This window comes from Miscanthus floridulus, chromosome 16, assembly GCF_019320115.1.
Source record: "Miscanthus floridulus cultivar M001 chromosome 16, ASM1932011v1, whole genome shotgun sequence".
Lineage (NCBI taxonomy): Eukaryota > Viridiplantae > Streptophyta > Magnoliopsida > Poales > Poaceae > Miscanthus > Miscanthus floridulus.
Genome location: NC_089595.1, coordinates 17,939,587 through 17,959,235, shown reverse-complemented (window position 1 = coordinate 17,959,235; position 19,649 = coordinate 17,939,587). Strand labels below are relative to the sequence as shown.

General features: G+C 43.9%; 1 protein-coding gene across 1 annotated transcript; it reads left to right on the top strand.

Moving 5' to 3' along the window:
* Positions 1–227: 227 nt before the first annotated feature.
* LOC136514360 (agglutinin-like) lies at positions 228–2,728 on the top strand. The gene is made up of 4 exons (XM_066508333.1): positions 228–618; positions 1,546–1,747; positions 1,836–2,039; positions 2,264–2,728. The coding sequence occupies exons 1-4, from the start codon at positions 320–322 to the stop codon at positions 2,501–2,503; spliced, it is 945 nt and encodes a 314-aa protein (XP_066364430.1). The 5' UTR covers positions 228–319; the 3' UTR covers positions 2,504–2,728.
* The last annotated feature ends 16,921 nt before the right edge of the window (positions 2,729–19,649 follow it).

The window sequence follows — 19,649 nt, the reverse complement described above, 5'->3', positions numbered from 1 at the left end:
TATCTCGTGAACATGCAAACTGTACTGATGATATCATAAAATAAACTAGCTACACTTCATCGTCGGTGGCGTTCGCGTTGAACTTGAGGCAATTAATGTAATAATGCAAGTTGATGTGTGTTGGATCGTGTAGCATGCAAGCTAGCTAGCAAGGTCACGCTGGCTGCTCATCTATAAATACGTATATGTGTATGCCTTCTTTCCAGCATTACACACAATACAAGGCACATTATACACAAGAGATCGATAGATAGTGCATAGCTAGCTAGCTTGCATTCGTTAACTAACTTACTAGATCAGCAAAGCAAAGTAGCAAGCAATGGAGAGCATCGTAGTCACTCCTCCCATGGCGAGCATCGTAGTCACTCCCATGGCTGCACCTCTGTCAGCGGAGTTTAACAAACTCACCTTCAGTAGCTTGTATATTCGTCGAACTGGTCCAGGCAGCAGGGAGATATCCATGGATGGAAAATCTGATATGGGCAAAAGATATTTCAGTGACTTCCCCATATATGATGGTCCTGGCTCCGACGCCAGCCTTGTGGCACGCGTACAGGGAGTCTCAATCCAAGCTGGTAACACACACCAAATATTCACCATCGTGTTTGAGAACGACAGGTATGTATATGTGTGAGATTTCAGTTATCTATTCGTTCGCGCGGGTGTGTCTCTGTCTATATATTCAAATACTGCTGGATCTCTCTTTCATTTTACTTGAATGTGCATGTGTTCTGCGATTCATCGTCAGGCAATGAAATCCGTTAGACTAGCTAATACGGAGTATATGTAGTAGATAGCACGTACCTTCTATCTGCTCCATGTTTCGTACGTATAAAATGATATATATAATCTGCATGCGTTTATTCCTCGATTGGCTAAGGGCATCCTCAAGAGACCCCTTCAAAAGAGAAGGAAGAAAGTTTTAAAAAAAATAGAAGAAATCGCTTGTGCACATGCATGGTAGACGGGAAGGCAGAGGAGTGTCAGTGACCATAACCTTTTCGGATTGTGTGCGAGACTGCTACTTGAGCTGGCGCTAGCGAGATCGTTTTTTACCTTCTCTCTAGTCCACGTGTAATAAAATATATTACAAGCTAGCGATTTTTATAGCTGTTGGGGACGCCCTAATAATGTGATTTCCTGAGTTATATTAAATTGCCATGCTAATAAACCACATCTATAGTATACATATAGCATGTCCAGTGGTACGGCATACTACTTAACTAGTACTCCCTCAGCTCCGTCCATAAATAAATCAAAGAATCCATGTTAGTCAAACTTTTTTAATTTTGACTACTTTTCTAGAAAAGAGTAATAACATCTATGACATAAAATAAGCATCTTATGAAAATATATTGTCTGATAAATCTAATGATACTAATTTAATACCATAAATCTCTTAACATTTTTTCTAGAAATTCAGTCAAAATTTAAAATATTTGACTTAAGACTAGTCTAGGAATCTATTTATTCAAAGACAAATGGAGTACTATTCACAATGAATGAACTGATTTACCCTAGCTAGTATACAAATTAAATATACAGGTTTAAGGGCTCCACGCTCCTTACCAATGGAGTGATAACGGGTGGGTCTGATGACTGGGCAATCTACGGCGGAACCGGAGTGTTTGCTATGGCGAGCGGTGTCATAAAAAGAAACTATCTTCCCGATAGGAGTGGTGGGAATTCTGATGAACTTACCATGGAAGTTTTCTGCCCGGTGTTTGGCTCATCACAGCAGCCAAAGGTACGCAGTACGGTGAGAGAAATCTAAATTTGATATATAAAACTTTTTTGTTCTTTTGGATGTAAAACTTTGTGGATACTGGATGCAGGGCTCTATCACGAAGATGGGATTATGGGGTGGAGCGGGAGGGTGGGATCATGACATAACAGCGCCACCAAAGCGTCTGCTGAGCCTCACCATCACCACTCGCAGTGGCAGTGCTGTTGAATCGATTCAGTTCACTTATACCGACAAAGCTGGCGAGAAGCACACTGCTGGCCCATGGGGTGGAAGTGGTGGCACTTCTCAAACGGTGAGTGAGTTTTTTCCATTTGGATTTATATTATATAATATACTATTACTTGATCTTGTCTCTATCAACAAATATACTAGCTAATCAATATAATGATGAAAATATATATGACGCAAGCATAACTGAGATGATTGCCAAACATTATCTGCTGAATTTTTCTCTGCCTCACAGAAGCAGCGAGTGTTACTAAACATTCTGCCTATTTATCTTCCTCATGCGTGCAGATCGATCTTGACGACGCTGAGTACGTCAAGGAAGTTTCAGGAACATACAGCTTATATGGACCATATACTGTCTTAACCTCATTCAATCTTGTCACCAACAACAGAACCTGGGGCCCATGGGGCACCAAGAATGGGACACGTTTCTGCATTACCGCGCCAGCCAACGGCAGCATTGTGGGATTCTATGGACGTTCGGGAAGCCTCATCGATGCCATTGGTGTTTACGTGCGTGAATTTTGAACAGCAGGCCCAGCTACTTCCTACCTACACTTAGCTAGCTAGAGAAAGTGATGCAATATGTTGTATATGGGGCCTCCATTGTCAGTTTGTAAAATAAAGGTCTTGATCAAAGACTGCTGCTGGGTTATTAAATCATTCCCTTTTATCAGATTTGGGGTTTTTGCATTAAACAATGCTTTATTGATGTTTATTTACTTACACCAGTTTCTGATTATTACGAGCACCAAATATGACGTACTGCCTAAATTAGTCAAAGATCTCATTTGCCAACTTCCTAGTTTCCATGTGAAGAGGTGCCCTAGGTGTTCATTGTTTAACCAAACATGTTTGTGTCTATATATGGTTGTCACTGTCTTGTGTGTCAAATAAAGGTCTTTGCATTGATCAAAGACTGCTGCCATGTTATTATATCATTTCCTTTCATGTATCAGATTTGGGGGTTTTGCATTAAACAATGCTTTATTAATATTTATTTGTTCAATTACACCACATTTTTTATTATCACTAGCACCAAAATATGGCGTGCTGCCTAAATAAGTCAAAGTTCCCATTTGCCAACTTCTGGATTGCCATGTGGATATTTTATATGTTCACTACTACAAAATATATTTTCACCAACAACATTTTCACTGCCGGTTTGTAATGAAACCAGCGGTGAAACTGATTTTCAGGGATATAGTTTTAATCTTCACTTTCCATTTGTGTATAGCAAAGATAGCAAAAATATGCCTCGGAACTGAAATTTCGATTCAATGTATCTAATCAGTCAACTTGGTGTTCGGACTATATATCCTGCTCCCCTCTGTCCTAGGCCCTCGCTTAGTCTTCTGGGCTCCCCTCTCTCTCTTTCCCTCCCTCCCTCCCACCGTCAGTAGGGCAGGCGTGCAGGTGCTCTCGCCACCTTCCTGGCAATATGGCACATGGGGTCCAACTTGTGATGGCACATGGGGCGAGTGTCCCCATCCAGTGATGGCGCTAGGCGGGCCTCTCTCGGATATCGTGCATGGGGCAAGTGCCCAACTCCGACCTATGGCGCGCGAAGCGAACGCCCCACTCCGAGCAATGACATATTTCTTAATTTTTTATTTGATTTTCACCGTCGTCTCTCTAGCCGACGATAATGAAAATCCTCATCACTGCCAACTTTCACCACCGCTGAGCAAAACCAGCGGTGACGGGGTGCTTTAAACTGGCAGTGATAAAGTTATTCTAGTACACTACTGAAGACGTCCTCTTTGCCGAAGGCTTGTGGGTTTGTCGAGGGCTAGATCTCGGGCACTCGGCAAAGGGGGTCTTTGCCGAGGGCCAGCCCCAGAAGCCCTCGGCAAAGATAGGGTTAATAGGCCTTTGCCGAGGATTAATGGGCCTTTGCCGAGGGCCTCAGGCCCTCGGCAAAGAGGTCGTCTCCAGTAGTGGTAGTGGTTCATTGTTTGAGTAAATAAGTGGTACACGCACAATGTTATATATGGCCGAAATAAGTGATACACACACAATGTTTCATATGTTCATTGTTTAATTAACCAGCCATATATGTACTCTCTCTCCCACCATTGCAAAATAATGTATGCCTTTTTAGTTTAATTTTGTCATTAAGTTAGATTGGACAAAACTGAAACGAGTTACATTTTTTAGCTGGGAAAATAGAGTAGCTTTTCCGAATACAAGGAATTGCGTGTTCTTTATGCATGCCTTCACTCATGCTTGCAGCGGTATTCCTATTGCGAAACATGTCATTAGTGGTTGGATCATATCACCCTGTCTTGTCTCACATCATACAGGCACAAACAACAAATAGATGGGCATAAGACGTAGCTGGAGCTTGTCTTCTTCATTTCTCATTCATATATGAGTACTACGATATATAGGAATGCTCCTATCATATTTAATAGACCTGAATGTTGGTAACTTCTATGTGCACAAATTGTTTCTGTACCGGTGTTCAATATATCTATTGTGTTAAAAAACGAATAGAGCGAGTAAAGGAAACCACTACTACAAGAACGATTTGTAGCAACGCCTCTTTTTTTTTTTTTTTGTAGGGGCGGCTCAACTCTATATTGAGCCACCCCTACAAATAGTGACCAAATGAGCTGCCCCTATAAATGGCCTGATTTATACACGCCGAATACTAAAAATTAAGCACTAAAATTTGAATTTTTTAAACGACCTCAGATGGATAAATGACCAAAATAAAAGTTATAGATCTCGAAAAGTTATGGAACTTTGCTATTTACAATTTTTTTATTTGAAATAATTTACTGCTTCAAAATAATATTTGAAATTCAATTTTAAAATGGTTGAAGAACTCTAATTTCTCTTTTTAATATGTGGTTAAAACTTGTAACTAGTTTTTTTCTCTCATACTAACTTTAAATTTGATTATTTTTTTTCTAAAAATATCTAAAATCATGCTCTATCAATTTATTGTGTTATTACAGCTATTATTTTATCCATCTTTTCATGAGACTGTGTTTTATCTATTTGAATTTTGAATTTCAAAAATTGACAACTTCAAACATCATTTTGAAACATTAAATGATTTTAGCTGAAAAAGTCATGAACTATAAAGTTGTAGAACTCATCAAGATCTACAACTTTTATTTTGGTCATTTCTTCATATGACAGAGTGGTAGTAACATTGTTAGAGATGTAAATTTTATGAATAATATTACTACCACTATGTTGGATGAACAAATAAACAAAACAAAATTTGTAGATCTCGAAAACTTATAAAACTTTGTAGTTGATAATGTTTTCATTCGAATTTATTTTGTTAAGGAAAACTACGTTTGAATTTCTTAAATTTAAAATTAGGATTTTTCAAACGACTTCGGATGGAGAAACAACCAAAGAGAAAGTTATAGATCTCGAAAAGTTATGAAACTTTATAGTTGACAACTTTTTGATTTGAAATGGTCTTGTCAACGAAAACTACGTTTAAATTTTTAAAAATCTAAAATTTGATTTTTTAAACGACCTCGGATGGACAAACAGCAAAAACGAAAGTTGTAGATCTCGAAAAGTTATGAAACTTTGTAGCCGACAACTTTTTAATTTGAAATCATCTTGCCATAAAAAACTACGTTTGAATTTCTTAAATTTGAAATTCAAAATTTATAAATGACCTCGGATGGAGAAACTACCAAAATGAAAGTTGTAGATCTCGAAAAGTTATGAAACTTTATAGTTGACAACTTTTTCATTTGAATTCGTTTAAGGCCTCAAACAATCAATTTATGCTCGATTTAAGATAATATATGGGGACCAAAATCCAATATACACATAAGTGAGTATTGGGTGGAGTGGTTGGAGGAGGGAATGTGCGAGCCCCGCGTAGCGCGTGATTTTACGCAAAAAAAATGTGCGCGACATGTGGCTGACCGGTGGGGGCCTCCTCAGATTAAAAAAAATTCATATTTTTTTGGCCTGGATTTTGTGAATTTCTAGAAAATGATTTGTAGGGGCGGCTGGCCAACCACCCCTATAAATCAGCCACCCTTTGGTAGGGGCGGTTTCAAGAGCCGCCCCTACTAATCATGTCGGGTTCATAAACCCGGGGTCCCTCGGGGACCGGCATCCACGCCCAGGCTCGGCCCAGGAAAAACAACATGTAGTTCATGGGCCGGCCCAAGAGCCTAAAACACAACGGGTCGGAAGGGCAGTCCGGTCGCCGACCGTAAGGTCTACCCAAAAGAACAAGCGCCCGCTCGTCAACTTCTTCGGCCCACCTCTCCGACCGGAGCACTCGCTTCAAGCACCAGCCGCCTCCAAGCGGTCTCTCCAATCGGAAGGCATGGCCGAAAACGCTGCTTCCTACTCTGACACCGCGACTCCGATCCCACAACCGGGGCTCGTGGGAACTCTGCTCACCGCTCTTCTCCGACCGGCGCACTCAGAGCCGACTGGAGCCATCCGAACGGGGCCCCCGGTCGGAGGGCACCGGAAGACGTGCGGAGAAAGGCAAGGCAGGCTCACAATTCAAAACCACTGTACCAGGGACCATACCCTACACGAAACAGTACTCTGCAGCCACCCTGACACAAACAGTATTGTAGGCGCCGACATCTCCCCCTACGGTATTGTAGGGGCCGCTAAAAACTCCCATACGGTAAGCCCCCCGCGTGTCTCTGGACATCGATCGCAGTATGGGCACCAGGATTCGCCGTACCGGGTGAACATAGCGCGGCTCCTCACATGCCACTAGGCATCAAATAATATTTACAGGTACCGGCGTCCATCCTTCCTGAAGAAGATAGCACGACCTCCCGTCCGCATCCGACATTCTACGGCGATCCAGTCTTCATCAGCGTGGGCAACAAGGCTTAGAAACATCCGTACTCTCTCTCTCACCTGTAAAGTCATCCCCTTCATCTATAAAAGGGGATGCGCTCCCTCCAACAAGAGGACGGATTCAAGAAGACCAGAGTTGCTCAGATCGACATCAACACCCCACAACCGCAGAACCACTAAGTTCCGACCGCAACCCTTCCGGTCGGAGCCAACCGAACCTCTTGTACACCCCATCTCTCTTCCTCTCGTTTGTAACCCCACAGCAAACTTCGAGCACCTGGGCTCAGGAATAAAGTCGCCGACCGACCCCGACTGGACGTAGGGCACGTTGCCCGAACCTGTATAGATCATGTGTCATTGAGTGTAGGCCACCTCCGATCACAACGTACAGTAAAACTACAAATATTTACTAGTTGGTCATTTTCTGCACCGACAAACCATTTCTGCAGCAGTGAACTAATCCATTTTTAGTTGTGGGTACGGTATTAAACACTAATCTTCTAAAGCATATATCTCTTATAATTCTGGCTGGCTCAGGAGCATAGATTCATGGTTTAGTGTTTAATTAATTCGACATGTATTTATGGTAAAAAAATCGAGTTATCCCAGAGATGGATGGAAAGAGATGAGGATCACCAGGGCAATATTATTGTAGGTATGAAAGAGCGTGGGAATGAAGCATCATCCTAAAATAGTAAAATGAGCTGCTACGTACTTAGCACGATTTCCTATGTCCGTATCCACATGCATTATACTATTAGCTCGCAAAGAATCTCACAGTTCCGTCTAGATAAGCAATTGGAGCTCTGACCAAGATAAAAGAAAAGCAGGTAGCGTGATGAACAATGCAGTTGATGAATAAGAAGCAAGTTGATGGGTTGGACCAGTCCAATAGGATCGAGATCCAATACACAATGTGAGGTCACATAGGCAGCAACTGAGAGCCATCATAAATTGCACTAGCTCGGTCCCTGAAAGAGTGTTATCTTATATGTGAACAAGTCAGTTTTTTAAAGTTCGACTAGATTTATAGGGAAATATAATCAATGTTTATATCTTCAAATAGATTAATTATGAAAATATCTGACAGTTCATCTAATGATACTTGTACACCTCATAAATATTAGTATTTTATCTATTTGGTCAAACTTGAGACTCATTGACTCCTCAAAAAGTAAGAATGATATTTCAGGGACCGAAGGAAATACTCATATATAAGGTGTAACCACCTCTGGTTCAAAGACAAAAAAAAAACGTATTTAATTCTCTCTTTCGACACTAGAACTACTGCATCGATGTACGTGCGTTTAGAGATAGCACGCCTTATACTATGAGACATGAATAAAAAGTGGTTATGCCTTATATTCTAGGACGGAGTGAGTATTAAGGTTTTAACTAAATATTGAAGACACAAGGTGGTGCCATGCAGAAGCAAAACAATGGATATGGAATTATGGATGGAGAAAATACATAAAAGAATTGATATGTGTTTCTCACAACTGGATATCACTACTGGAGGCCGCGGCTTTGCCGAGTGTTTTTACACTCGGCAAAGAGCCCTTTGCACTCGGCAAAGGCTTTGCCGAGTGTAGCACTCGGCAAAGTCCGCTCGGCAAAATTTTTCTCGGCAATATTTTCGGCCGTTGCAGCGCCGGCCATAACGGTTATTTTGCCGAGTGCCCGACCCAGCACTCGGCAAAAAAAAATTATTTTTTTTAAAAACTACTTTGCCGAGTGCCCCAGCCCAGGCACTCGGCAAAGTTTTTTTTTTAAAAAGTACTTTGCCGAGTGCCCCTGCCCAAGCACTCGGCAAAGTTTTTTTTATTTTTTTTAAATTACTTTGCCGAGTGCCCCTGCCTAGGCACTCGGCAAAGATTTTTTTATTTTTTTTAAATAATTTCTTTGCCGAGTGCCCCTGTTTAGGCACTCGGCAAAGAATTTCTGAATTTTTTTTTAAAAATACTTTGCCGAGTGCCGCGGCAAGGCACTTGGCAAAGAAATTTTATTTTATTTTTTTGAAAAATCTTTGCTGAGTGCCTTGCCCATGGCACTCGGCAAAGACCTCGAGAATTGCAAAAAAAAAAATTTTACATTCCATTATAACAGACAATATATATACACACACATCAATCATTACATCTATATCACCAACATGCATTATATATCACAAGCACACGCATATTTAATAAATCCATCGAAAATCCATCACAAATGCACCAAAGTTCAACATCACAAGTTTATTATTACAAGTTCAACATCACAAAGTTCAACATCCCTACTGCGGCGACGGAGACTGCAGGTGTGGCCCCCCGGACTGCGGTGAAGGACCGAACTGCGGCGAAGGGTTGACGCGATCAGCCGCCGGTGACACGGTAGCGGGATTGTTTGAACCCGTCGATGGAGGCTGCACAAAAGAGAAGAGATTGCATGTGTTAGACTCAAAATTGAAAATTTCGGCAGCACCTCCCCTGCACGGGGAGGTTTCCAACCTGCAAGAAACAACGGTACGAAGGTCGACAATCACAACGGCACGAAGGCCGACAATCCCAACGGCACGAAGGCCGAAAATCACAACGGCACGAAGGCCAACAATCCCAATGGCACGAACGCATTAAACTTTCATACTCACAGGAGTGAAGTGTCGAACCGGAGCTAGAGCTGGCAACTGCACTTGGACACCCGATGCTTGCCCGATGGTTTGCATGATCTGATACATGTCCGCCATCTGCTTCTTCGTGGTCTCTAGCCCTGCGGTCAGGTGCGCTTGCGTCTCCCTTGTCTCTGCCAGCTCGGCCTGCAGTGTTTCAATCACATGTTTCAGTATTGCAAATCTGATCAATGTGTGTAACGTTCAATGTACGACGAGTGAAACCGGAATTACCTGAAGTTTGTCGACCCGCGACAGTGTTGGAGTAGGCCGTGCACGTATGGGAAGGCTTCTGGCCGTGCTCCGTGCCCTCACGTCGAAGAGAGAGGGTGCAGAGCTCGAGGAGTCGGCGCCGTCTGCAATCCACAACCGCCCGTGCTTCCTGCCTTGCCCCAGCCTCACGATCACCTCTGTCTCAAGGGGCTTAGTGCTCAGATTGTGATCTAAGCCATGGAGCGCCCTAACCACCTCTGCGTAGTCTCTGACCTTAGCGTGGATGCTCGGGTCAGAGTAAGCCTGGGCAGTGGAATCCGGGTTGAAGATGACACCGCATTGTAACGAGGGGGTGGATTATGCTTACTAGGAAGGTTTGACTTGTAGTAGGATGTCGTGAAGTTTGCAACCTCCTCCCGAATGCTTGCCTCTGCAATGGAAGCCTCAATTCTGGCTTTATTTGTACATTTCTTGCGAAGAGTCTTTAGACATCGCTCGATTGGATAGCACCAACGAGCCTACACGGGCCCCCTACCGTGCCTCGGTCGGGAGGTGCACAATCAGATGCTGCATCGGCAAGAAGAAGCCGGGTGGAAAGATCTTCTCAAGCTCATAGACCAACTCAGGTGCCATAGTTTCCAATTCTGTAATGACGGTCGAAGATAGCTCCTTGGCACAAAGCTGGTGAAAGAAGTAGCTCAACTTTGCCAGCACTAGCCAGACATGCTCAGGGACATAGCCTCGAACCATCGATGGAAGTATCCACTCAATCCATATGCGGTAGTCATGACTCTTCATTCCATTGACTCGCAGAGTCTCTAAGTTCACTACCCTGCTTAGATTCGCTGCATACCCATCAGGGTACATTAAATTCTTGATCCATCGAAGTACTTCCCTCCTTTGATCGATTTTCAAGACATAGGGGGCCCTAGGCCTTCTCCACTGCTTTCCTATTGTAGGAGGCCGCATCTCTAGGTTTGGCCTATCGCACAATGTCGCCAGGTCCACTCTAGCCTTAGGGTCATCCTTAGACTTGTCAGTGTCCATGAGCGTTGCCCAAAGTGCCTCGGCGATATTCTTTTCAGTGTGCATGACATCAATGTTATGGGGCAGTAGGAGGTCATCGAAATAGGGGAGCCTCATCAAGCCGGACTTATGAGTCCACATATGTTGCTCACCATATCCCACGAAACCACCATCTTCGTTGGGCACGAGAGCATCTATCTGAGCACGAACCTCCGCCCTAGTCCTCAAGCGCGGTCTAGGGTCCGTCACTTTGACACCTTTTGTAAAGCTCTTGACGTCTTCTCTGAATGGATGGTCAAGAGGGAGGAATTGACGATGTTTGTCGAACGACAAATACTTGCCACCCTTCTTCAACCACATGAACCTCACAGCTTCCTTGCATATTGGGCATGGGAACTTCCCTTGAACACACCAGGTGCACATTAACCCGTACGCCAGGAAGTCGTGCAGGGAGTAGTGGTACCAGACGTGCATTTTGAAGCTAGTCTTCGTAGCTCGGTCGTATGTCCACACCCCTTTGACCCAAGCATCGATCAACTCATCTATCACAGGCTCCATGAAGACACCCATATTACTCCCCGGGTGTCTAGGGATTATCAACGATAGGAACACGGTATGCCGTTGAAAGGAGACGCCGGGGGGAGATTCAGGGGGATGACGAACACGGGCCAACATGTGTATGGTGCAGCCATCATGCCATATGGATTGAACCCATCTGTTGCCAGCGCGACACGTACATTACGAGCCTCCTCTACTTTGAGAGGATGCCGCGAATTGAAGTACTTCCATGCATCAGCATCAGATGGATGTACCATCTTCTCAGGATTGTACCGTGTGCCGTTTTTTGTGCCATGTCATCTGTTTCATGGATTCCTTGGTCATGAATAGCCGTTGGAGCCTCAGCAGGAATGAAAGGTGTCGTAGGACTCTCATGGGGATCTTAAGCTGCCTCTTCTGGCCATCGCCTGAGTCTACCTCCACATACCTAGAGGATTTACACTTCTGGCAGTACTTTGCATCCGCGTGTTCTTTCCTAAATAGGACGCACCCCTTTGGACACACATGTATCTTGTCATATGGCATCTTAAGTGCAAGAAGGAGCTTCTCTGACTCGTACAAGTTCTTCGGCATAATGTGTGTCTTCGGTAGCATATCGCTCCACACGGCCACCATCTTGTCGAAGACTTCTCGACTTAGGTTTAACTCAGCCTTCAACCCCATTACGCGACCAATGGCATCCAGCTGAGAAACATTAGTATGATCATGAAGGGGTCTCTGTGCCGAGTCCAACATCAGGTAGAAGGCATCTGCGGCAGCCTCCATCTGCTCCTTGTCACGTCCTTCAGCGAACTGAGCTTGGTGCGTGTCATCCAGCATGTCTGCTACCCCGGCATCATCATCAAAAGCCTCGAGCCGTGGTCTCACCACCTCCTCCCTGATATGATCGGCTTCACCATGGTGGATCCACCAGTGGTAGTCCAGAGTAAATCCAAACTTCACAATATGTTTACCCATGGTTAACCTATCTTTCCTTCTTCTGTTGTCACAACCGCTGCACGGACAAACCACTAGAGAATGGCCTCCAGCACTCTCGCCAAATGCATGCTGTAAGAATTCTTCGACCTTGGCTATAAACAACAAGTCGTAATCATGCTCGTCTCTCCGGAGCGTGTAGATCCACTCACGGTCCTCCATCCTTTAACAGACGTATCAACACATATGAGTCACCATCAATTGCATCTATGTGGTGTCCCTACTCTCTAATAGGTGAGGATAGGTCCTAATCCCACCCGCGGATCCATAGATGAGGTTAGTTTCCATGCTCCGCTCCTATCCGAGATGGAATTTCGGCAGCACCTCCCCGCTGTTCTCCCGATACACGTCCTGCAAGGGAGAGTGTGTATCCGGAGAACAACAGGGGGGTGATGCCAAAACACCGTCTCAGATCAGAGCGGACCATGGAAACTAACCCATCTACTCATCCGCAGGCTGTCCAAAAAATGTGGACAATCCGAAACAGAAATGCTCGCAGATATGCAAAGACCTGCATAACTCCAACCGTATCTCTTTTGGACGGGAGACGCCTAACTGAGATTAGTGACCTAAGACCATGATACGGATAGAGGGGTTATACCTAGGGTGCCGGTGAGGTCAGGCTAGCGGGGCTGTGGCGAGTTGGTGCAGTGGCGCCGCGACGCGGTGCAGGCAGACCCGCAACGCTGACGAAGACAATCGGGGTCACCGAGGTCCCTCCGCCGGGTCCTCCTCCTGCATAAAAAGGTAATACATTAGTGACAATTGAAAATTTTGGCAGAACCTCCCCTGCACGGGGAGGTTTCAAAAACCTGCAAAAAAGATCGGCACGAAGGCCAACATCCACAAACAACGGCTCGATGGCCGAAAACCACATACAACAACTATTACTACTAACAAGGGCTCGATGGCCGACATCCATTGCACAATTTGAATAGAAAGGGAAGGGTGAACCTAGTGTGCTCGTCAATGGTGGGCAGAGTCGGGACACTAGTAGAGAAACGACCTTTGATCCCACCTTAAAATTTGGCTTTAGTCCTGGTATTTTTCGCGCCCAGAACTAGAGATATCTTTAGTCCAGGTTTGTAGCTCTAACCGGGACTAAAGGTCCCTGCCCAACGGCTACTGCGGCAGGCTTTTGCTGTTGGGGACCTTTAGTCCCGGTTGGAGTTACCAACCAGGACTAAAGGTTAACTTTTACTCCCGGTTGGTGCCTCTAACTGGGAGTAAAAGTATACTCCCGGCTAGAGGCTCCGTTCGGGACTAGGAAGGGACCTTTAGTCTTGGTTTCTGTCTCCAACCGGGACTAAAGGTACCCTCCTATATAGCCCTTGCTCCTACCCAAGCCCGAGCCACTTCGAGCTCAGTGTTCTCTTGCTATCGCCGGCCTCTCTTCTTCCTCATCACCGGTCACAAGATTTCTTCCATTCCTCCATCGGTTCTAAAGGTTACCAACTTTATACTCTCCTGTTTCATCTGTAGCTTATTTCATTTTATGGACTAGATATATGTGATTTTTTTATGGTAGATTTTTTTATTTATGTAAGCCATTTAAGCTCAAAATCACTTTAAATTTGCGTATTTGGATGAAGGAAGGTTAAAGTAGTTATTCAAAACTAGTATTGAGCTTTCATTTCTAGCATGCATAGCACACTTCATGCTTTAGAGATATAGAGAATTTTAGAGTTTTTTTAATTTTATTTGTTTATAAAATGAGAAATTTATATTATATTAAAAATGAGTATAGAGAGTAGAAGGCAACTGCTTCCGGATCCTCGGCCTCTCATCGGGTTACAAAGTGACTGAGGCCGGACCTTCCTCTCATTGCATGCGGCAAGTGTGAGGAGAAGATTGTGATAGAGTACCGGGTGAGGAAGGAGTGTCCCAACAAGGGCCGTATCTTCTACAAGTGTCCGAATCGCAATGTGAGTTATTTTGTCGCATTTGATGATTATGGTTAATTTATACTTATTTCCATGATGATTGTAATTAAAGTTCTAATTTTTTATTTTAATTTCAGTGGGATGGCACTGGATGTTCAGGCTAGTACTGGGAGGAAGAGTATGTTGAACACGTGCAAAACTCTCTTGCACAGGCGGCTACGGCGGCTGATGAGGCAGTGATCCTACGGAAGAAGCCCATAGATGTTGAACAAATACATGATCTGTCTGTTTTAGTTGGGATTGGTCGCGAAATCCTTATGCTGCTAAAGTGCATTTTAGCTTTAGTTTTTTTAGTGGTAGTTGGGATTGTCTACATTGTAGCGAGACTTTCATAAATTAATACCTTGTGTGGTGGCATGCATGTTGTATAATTAACTAATTATGTTCTAGGTTTTAATATGGTATGTATGTCATGTAATGCAGATGAGCCGGCATTGGATGTACAATGCTGATCGCCGCTCCCAAGAGTTCATTGAGGGCGTGCATTATTTCTTACGTGTGGCCGAGGCAAACAAATGTGATGGTTTCATGTGCTACCCATGTGTCATATGTAAGAATTTGAAGGAATATGCTAGCTCAAGGAGTCTTCATTCACACTTGTTGAAGTCGGGTTTCATGCCAAACTATATTTGTTGGACGAAGCACGGAGAAACCGGGGTTGTAATGGAAGAAGGTGAAGAAGAACAATGGGACGATGATGACATTATTGCTGAATATGGTGCCTTCAATGATACTGCAATGGGGGAAGCTGAAGAAGAGGTAGTGGTAGAAGATGAGCCCGCTGATGATCTTGGTCAGGCCATTCGTGACGAACAAAGAGAATGCGAAAGTGAAAAGGAGAAGATCAAGTTTGAGCGCATGCTAGAGGATCACAAGAAATTCCTATACCCAACTTGTGATGTGGGACAGAAAAAGTTGGGTACCATACTGGAATTGTTGCAATGGAAGGCAAAGAATGGTGTATCTGACAAGGGATTTGGGGAGTTTCTGAAAATCCAAAAGAAGATGCTTCCAAAGGATAATGAATTGCCCGTCACTACGTATGAAGCAAAACAGGTAGTCTGCCCTTTGGGATTAGAAATCTAGAAGATACATGCATGTCCTAATAACTGCATCCTCTACCGTGGCGAGGAGTACGAGAAGTTAGATGCATGCCCGGTATGTCATGCATCGCGGTATAAGATCAGGCGAGATGACCCTGGTGATGTTGAGGGCGAACGTCCCACGAAGAAAATCCCTGCCAAGATTATGTGGTATGGTCCTATAATACCACGCTTGAAACATCTGTTCAGAAACAAAGACCATGCAAAGTTATTGCGATGGCATAAAGAAGACCGTAAGGTAGACAATATGTTGAGACACCCTGCTGATGGGTCCCAGTGGAGAGCAATCGATAGAGAGTTCCCAGAGTTTGCAAATGACGCAAGAAACTTAAGGTTTGCTTTAAGTATGGATGGTATGAATCCTTTCGGGGAGTAGAGCAGTAGTCATAGCACTTGGCCTGTTACTCTATGTATCTACAACCTACCTCCCTGGTTACGCATGAAGCGTAAGTTTATTATGATGCCAGTGCTCATCCAAGGTCCAAGGCAACCTGGCAATGACATCGATGTGTACCTGAGGCCACTAGTTGAAGAAATTCTACTTTTGTGGAACAGACTAGGTGTACATGTGTGGGATGAGCACAAACAGGAGCACTTTGACCTACGAGCATTGTTGTTCGTAACAATCAATGATTGGCCCGCTCTAAGTAATCTTTCAGGACAATCAAACAAGGGATATAATGCATGCATGCACTGTTTCGATGACATTAAAGGTATATTCTTGAAAAAATATCGAAAGGTCGTGTACCTTGGCCATCGTCGATTTCTTCCTGCGAATCACCCCCTAAGAAAGAAAGGCAAGCATTTTAAAGGTAAGGCAGACCACCAGTCCAAGCCGGGCAACCGAACTGGTGAGGATGTACTCAATATGGTCAAGGATGTGAAAGTAGTATTTGGAAAGGCACATGGCAGCGAACCTGTTCCGAACGACGCCGACAGTCACGCACCCATGTGGAAGAAGAAGTCTATATTTTGGGAGCTACCCTATTGGCAAGTCCTAGAGGTCCGTAGCGCGATCGACGTGACGCACCTGATGAAGAATCTTTGTGTGAACCTGCTAGGCTTCATAGGAGAAGCCTAAGGACACACTTGAAGCACGACAGGACCTGCGATGTTTGAAAGAACGAGACAACCTACATCCAGAGAAGACAGATGATGGACGCCATTACTTAAGTCCTACCAGCTACACTCTTAGCAAAGAAGAGAAGGAAAGCATGTTTGAATGCCTAGCAAGCATCAAGGTACCATCTGGATTCTCCTCGAATATAAAGGGTATAATAAATATGCCAGAGAAGAAATTCCTAAACTTAAAGTCCCATGATTGCCACGTGCTCATGACGCAATTGCTTCTAGTTGCATTAAGAGGAATTCTACCTCCAAATGTACGTCTAGCCACCGTGAAGCTATGTGCATTCCTCAATGCAATTTCTCAGAAGGCAATCGATCCAATGGATCTAGCTAAACTACAGAATGATGTGGTTCAATGTCTTGTCAGCTTTGAGTTGGTGTTCCCTCCTTCCTTCTTTAATATCATGACACACCTCCTAGTTCACCTGGTCAAGGAGATTAGCATTCTCGGTCCTGTGTTCCTGCACAACATGTTCCCCTTTGAGAGGTTCATGGGAGTCCTAAAGAAATATGTTCACAACCGTGCTCGGCCAGAAGGAAGCATCGCCATGGGCTATGGGACAGAGGAGGTCATTGAGTTTTGTGTTGACTTTATTTCCGACCTTGACCCGGTTGGTGTTCCTGAATCACGACACGAGGGGAGACTAAGTGGAAAGGGGACACTAGGGAAGAAAACATATATTGGTACGTAGGACAATTATTTTAATAAAACACACTACACAGTTCTGCAAAACTCCTCCTTGGTGGATCCGTATATCGAGACACATAAAGAGTTGCTCCGATCCGAGTTTCTAGGGAAGTCTGAAGCTTGGATTACGCGTCAGCACATGGAAACTTTCAGCGACTGGTTGCGAAAAGAATGTCAGGGTGATGAGAGTATTGATGAGCAACTGTATTTGTTGGCTAGGCAGCCATCGTGGCATATCCTCACATACAAAGGGTACGAGATAAATGGGAATATATTTTATACAGTAGCCCAAGATAAAAGGAGCACCAACCAAAACAGTGGTGTCCGCATAGATGTCACCAACCCTAATGGAAATAAGCAAACATATTATGGCCGCATAGAGGAGATATGGGAACTAAACTATGCACCTACTTTTAAGGTACCTTTGTTCAAGTGCCAATGGGTAAAGGCGACTGGAGGCAGGGTAGCAGTCGACAACTAGTATGGAATGACAACCGTGGACCTCAACAATATTGGGTACAAGGACGAACCATTCATCCTTACCAAGGATGTGAATCAGGTGTTTTATGTCAAGGACATGTCTACAAAACCGAAGAGAGGGAAAAACAACAACGACCCAATCTATGAGCCAAAGCGCCACATAGTTCTTTCAGGGAAAAGAAACATCGTCGGAATTGAAGACAAGTCAGACATATCAGAAGATTATGAAAAGGATGACCAAATTCCACCCTTCACAGTGAACAAAGACCCAAGCATCCAGCTAAATGATGAGGACACTCCATGGTTACGACGCGATCATAACCAAGGGATATACGTTAAGAAGAAGTTCACTACCGTGCCAGCTTGATATATTTAGTGATGTATTAGACCTATTATGTAATAATTATGACTTCAGATTTTTTTGTCGTGTTTTCAAATTTTCTACGGTTTAAATGAATTTTCTGCTAGATGGTGGATTTCCCGTGGAGAATGTGTGATGAAAAACCAAATGATCAACGTTAATAAGATGTGAAAACTAATTTCCTGTCGAAAAGCAATAGTTTTAATGATTTTAATTAAGTAGTATATTTTTGCATGGTGCAAATTGTAATTATTATTTACACTATATCAAATATTCATATAGTAAAACAAAAGAGTTTAGGTTATAATTTTTTGTTGTGTATAATAATGCAAAACTAAGTCCAGGATTTTTTTATAATTTTTTTGGTAATATTTTATTTATTAGGCAATTAATAACTCTATGCATTTTTATATAAAAGAAATATATAAAAAAGGAAAAAACTTATGGAAACCAGAGAAAGCCAACTGTAGACCACCTTTACTCTCGGGCCTAAAATGTCCTTTACTCCCGGGCCGTGGCTATACCCGGGACTAAAGGTGGGCTGCGTTTTCGCAGCCCGCCAAAATGACCTTTACTCCTGGGCCGTGGCTACACCTGGGACTAAAGATCAGACCTTTAGTCCCGGTTCTAATCATCACCCGGGACTAAAGGTGGGCTGCGTTTTCGCAGCCCACCAAAATGACCTTTACTCCTGGGCCATGGCTACACCCGGGACTAAAGATCATACCTTTAGTCCCGGTTCTAATCATCACCCAGGACTAAAGGGTCTTTAGTCCCGGTTCGTAGAGGCAACCGGGACTAAAGGTCTCCCTTTATAAAACCTCTCTGTCTCCGCAAGCCTCATCTTCTCCACCAGATCGATCTAGTAGCGCCGCCGCCCCCCTCGCCTCACGCACGCACGCTATCACCGACCGGCCAGCGCATGCCTTGCGTCGTCCTCGTCCCTGGCCCACCTCGCCCCCAAGCAATCTTCTCCAAGATCCGCAGCAGGCCACAGCTACGGCACGTCTCCAGGTTTGGCTCCGGTCTCCCTCTTCCTCTACACTTCCCTTGATGATGTCATAGTTGGTGTTTCGACGACGATGGAGATCGCCGGGCTAGGTTGGCGTGATGTGTCGTAGCTATGGCGTGATGTGCCGTAGCTGTGGCCCCGGTCTGTTGTCTGATTGTCTTTCTCATATGATGTGTGTAGGTCAATAGAATTGGTATTAGTGATCAGCGGCGAGATGATCAGTGCTGTGCATGACAGTTGTGTGTGTTGCTTTTGCTAGGAGGTAGCATGCTCAAGTGTAGAAGGGGCAAGGGCCAAGGGGCTTGTTCTGTCAAGTCATAAAATTGTGCATGATCAGTTGTGTTGCTATTGTCAGTGTTGCTATTGCTAGGAGGTAGCATGACAGTTGTGTGGCGAGATGATCAGTGCTTTTGCAATTTCTACAAGTCATAAAAAAAGATGCTTATGTATGAATCTAGAATCTATGCATGATCTTTGAAGTTTGGATTGGAACCTGAGTGGTAGAAACTTTTTGCGACAAAATCTCTATGCTGATGAGAGCAGCATTGACAATGGAAGCATTTTTGAAGATATAGTGAGATGCTTGCTTTTGCATTTGTTTTGTATATTTTGCTGTTATAAACAATAGTCTGCTGATTTCCATTAGTATCAATTTGGCTCATCAATTTGGTGCATACTTCTATAACATGTTTTTTTAGTAAAGTCTAAGTCTCTAACATGTT

What these genes read in the sequence shown, in the direction of transcription:
- LOC136514360 (XM_066508333.1), top strand. Translation starts at nt 320, where the DNA reads ATGGAGAGCATCGTAGTCACTCCTCCCATGGCGAGCATCGTAGTCACT. An exon ending in ATCGTGTTTGAGAACGACAG is followed by an intron (nt 619 to 1,545) that starts GTATGTATATGT and finishes TTAAATATACAG; the next exon opens with GTTTAAGGGCTCCACGCTCC. An exon ending in GCTCATCACAGCAGCCAAAG is followed by an intron (nt 1,748 to 1,835) that starts GTACGCAGTACG and finishes TACTGGATGCAG; the next exon opens with GGCTCTATCACGAAGATGGG.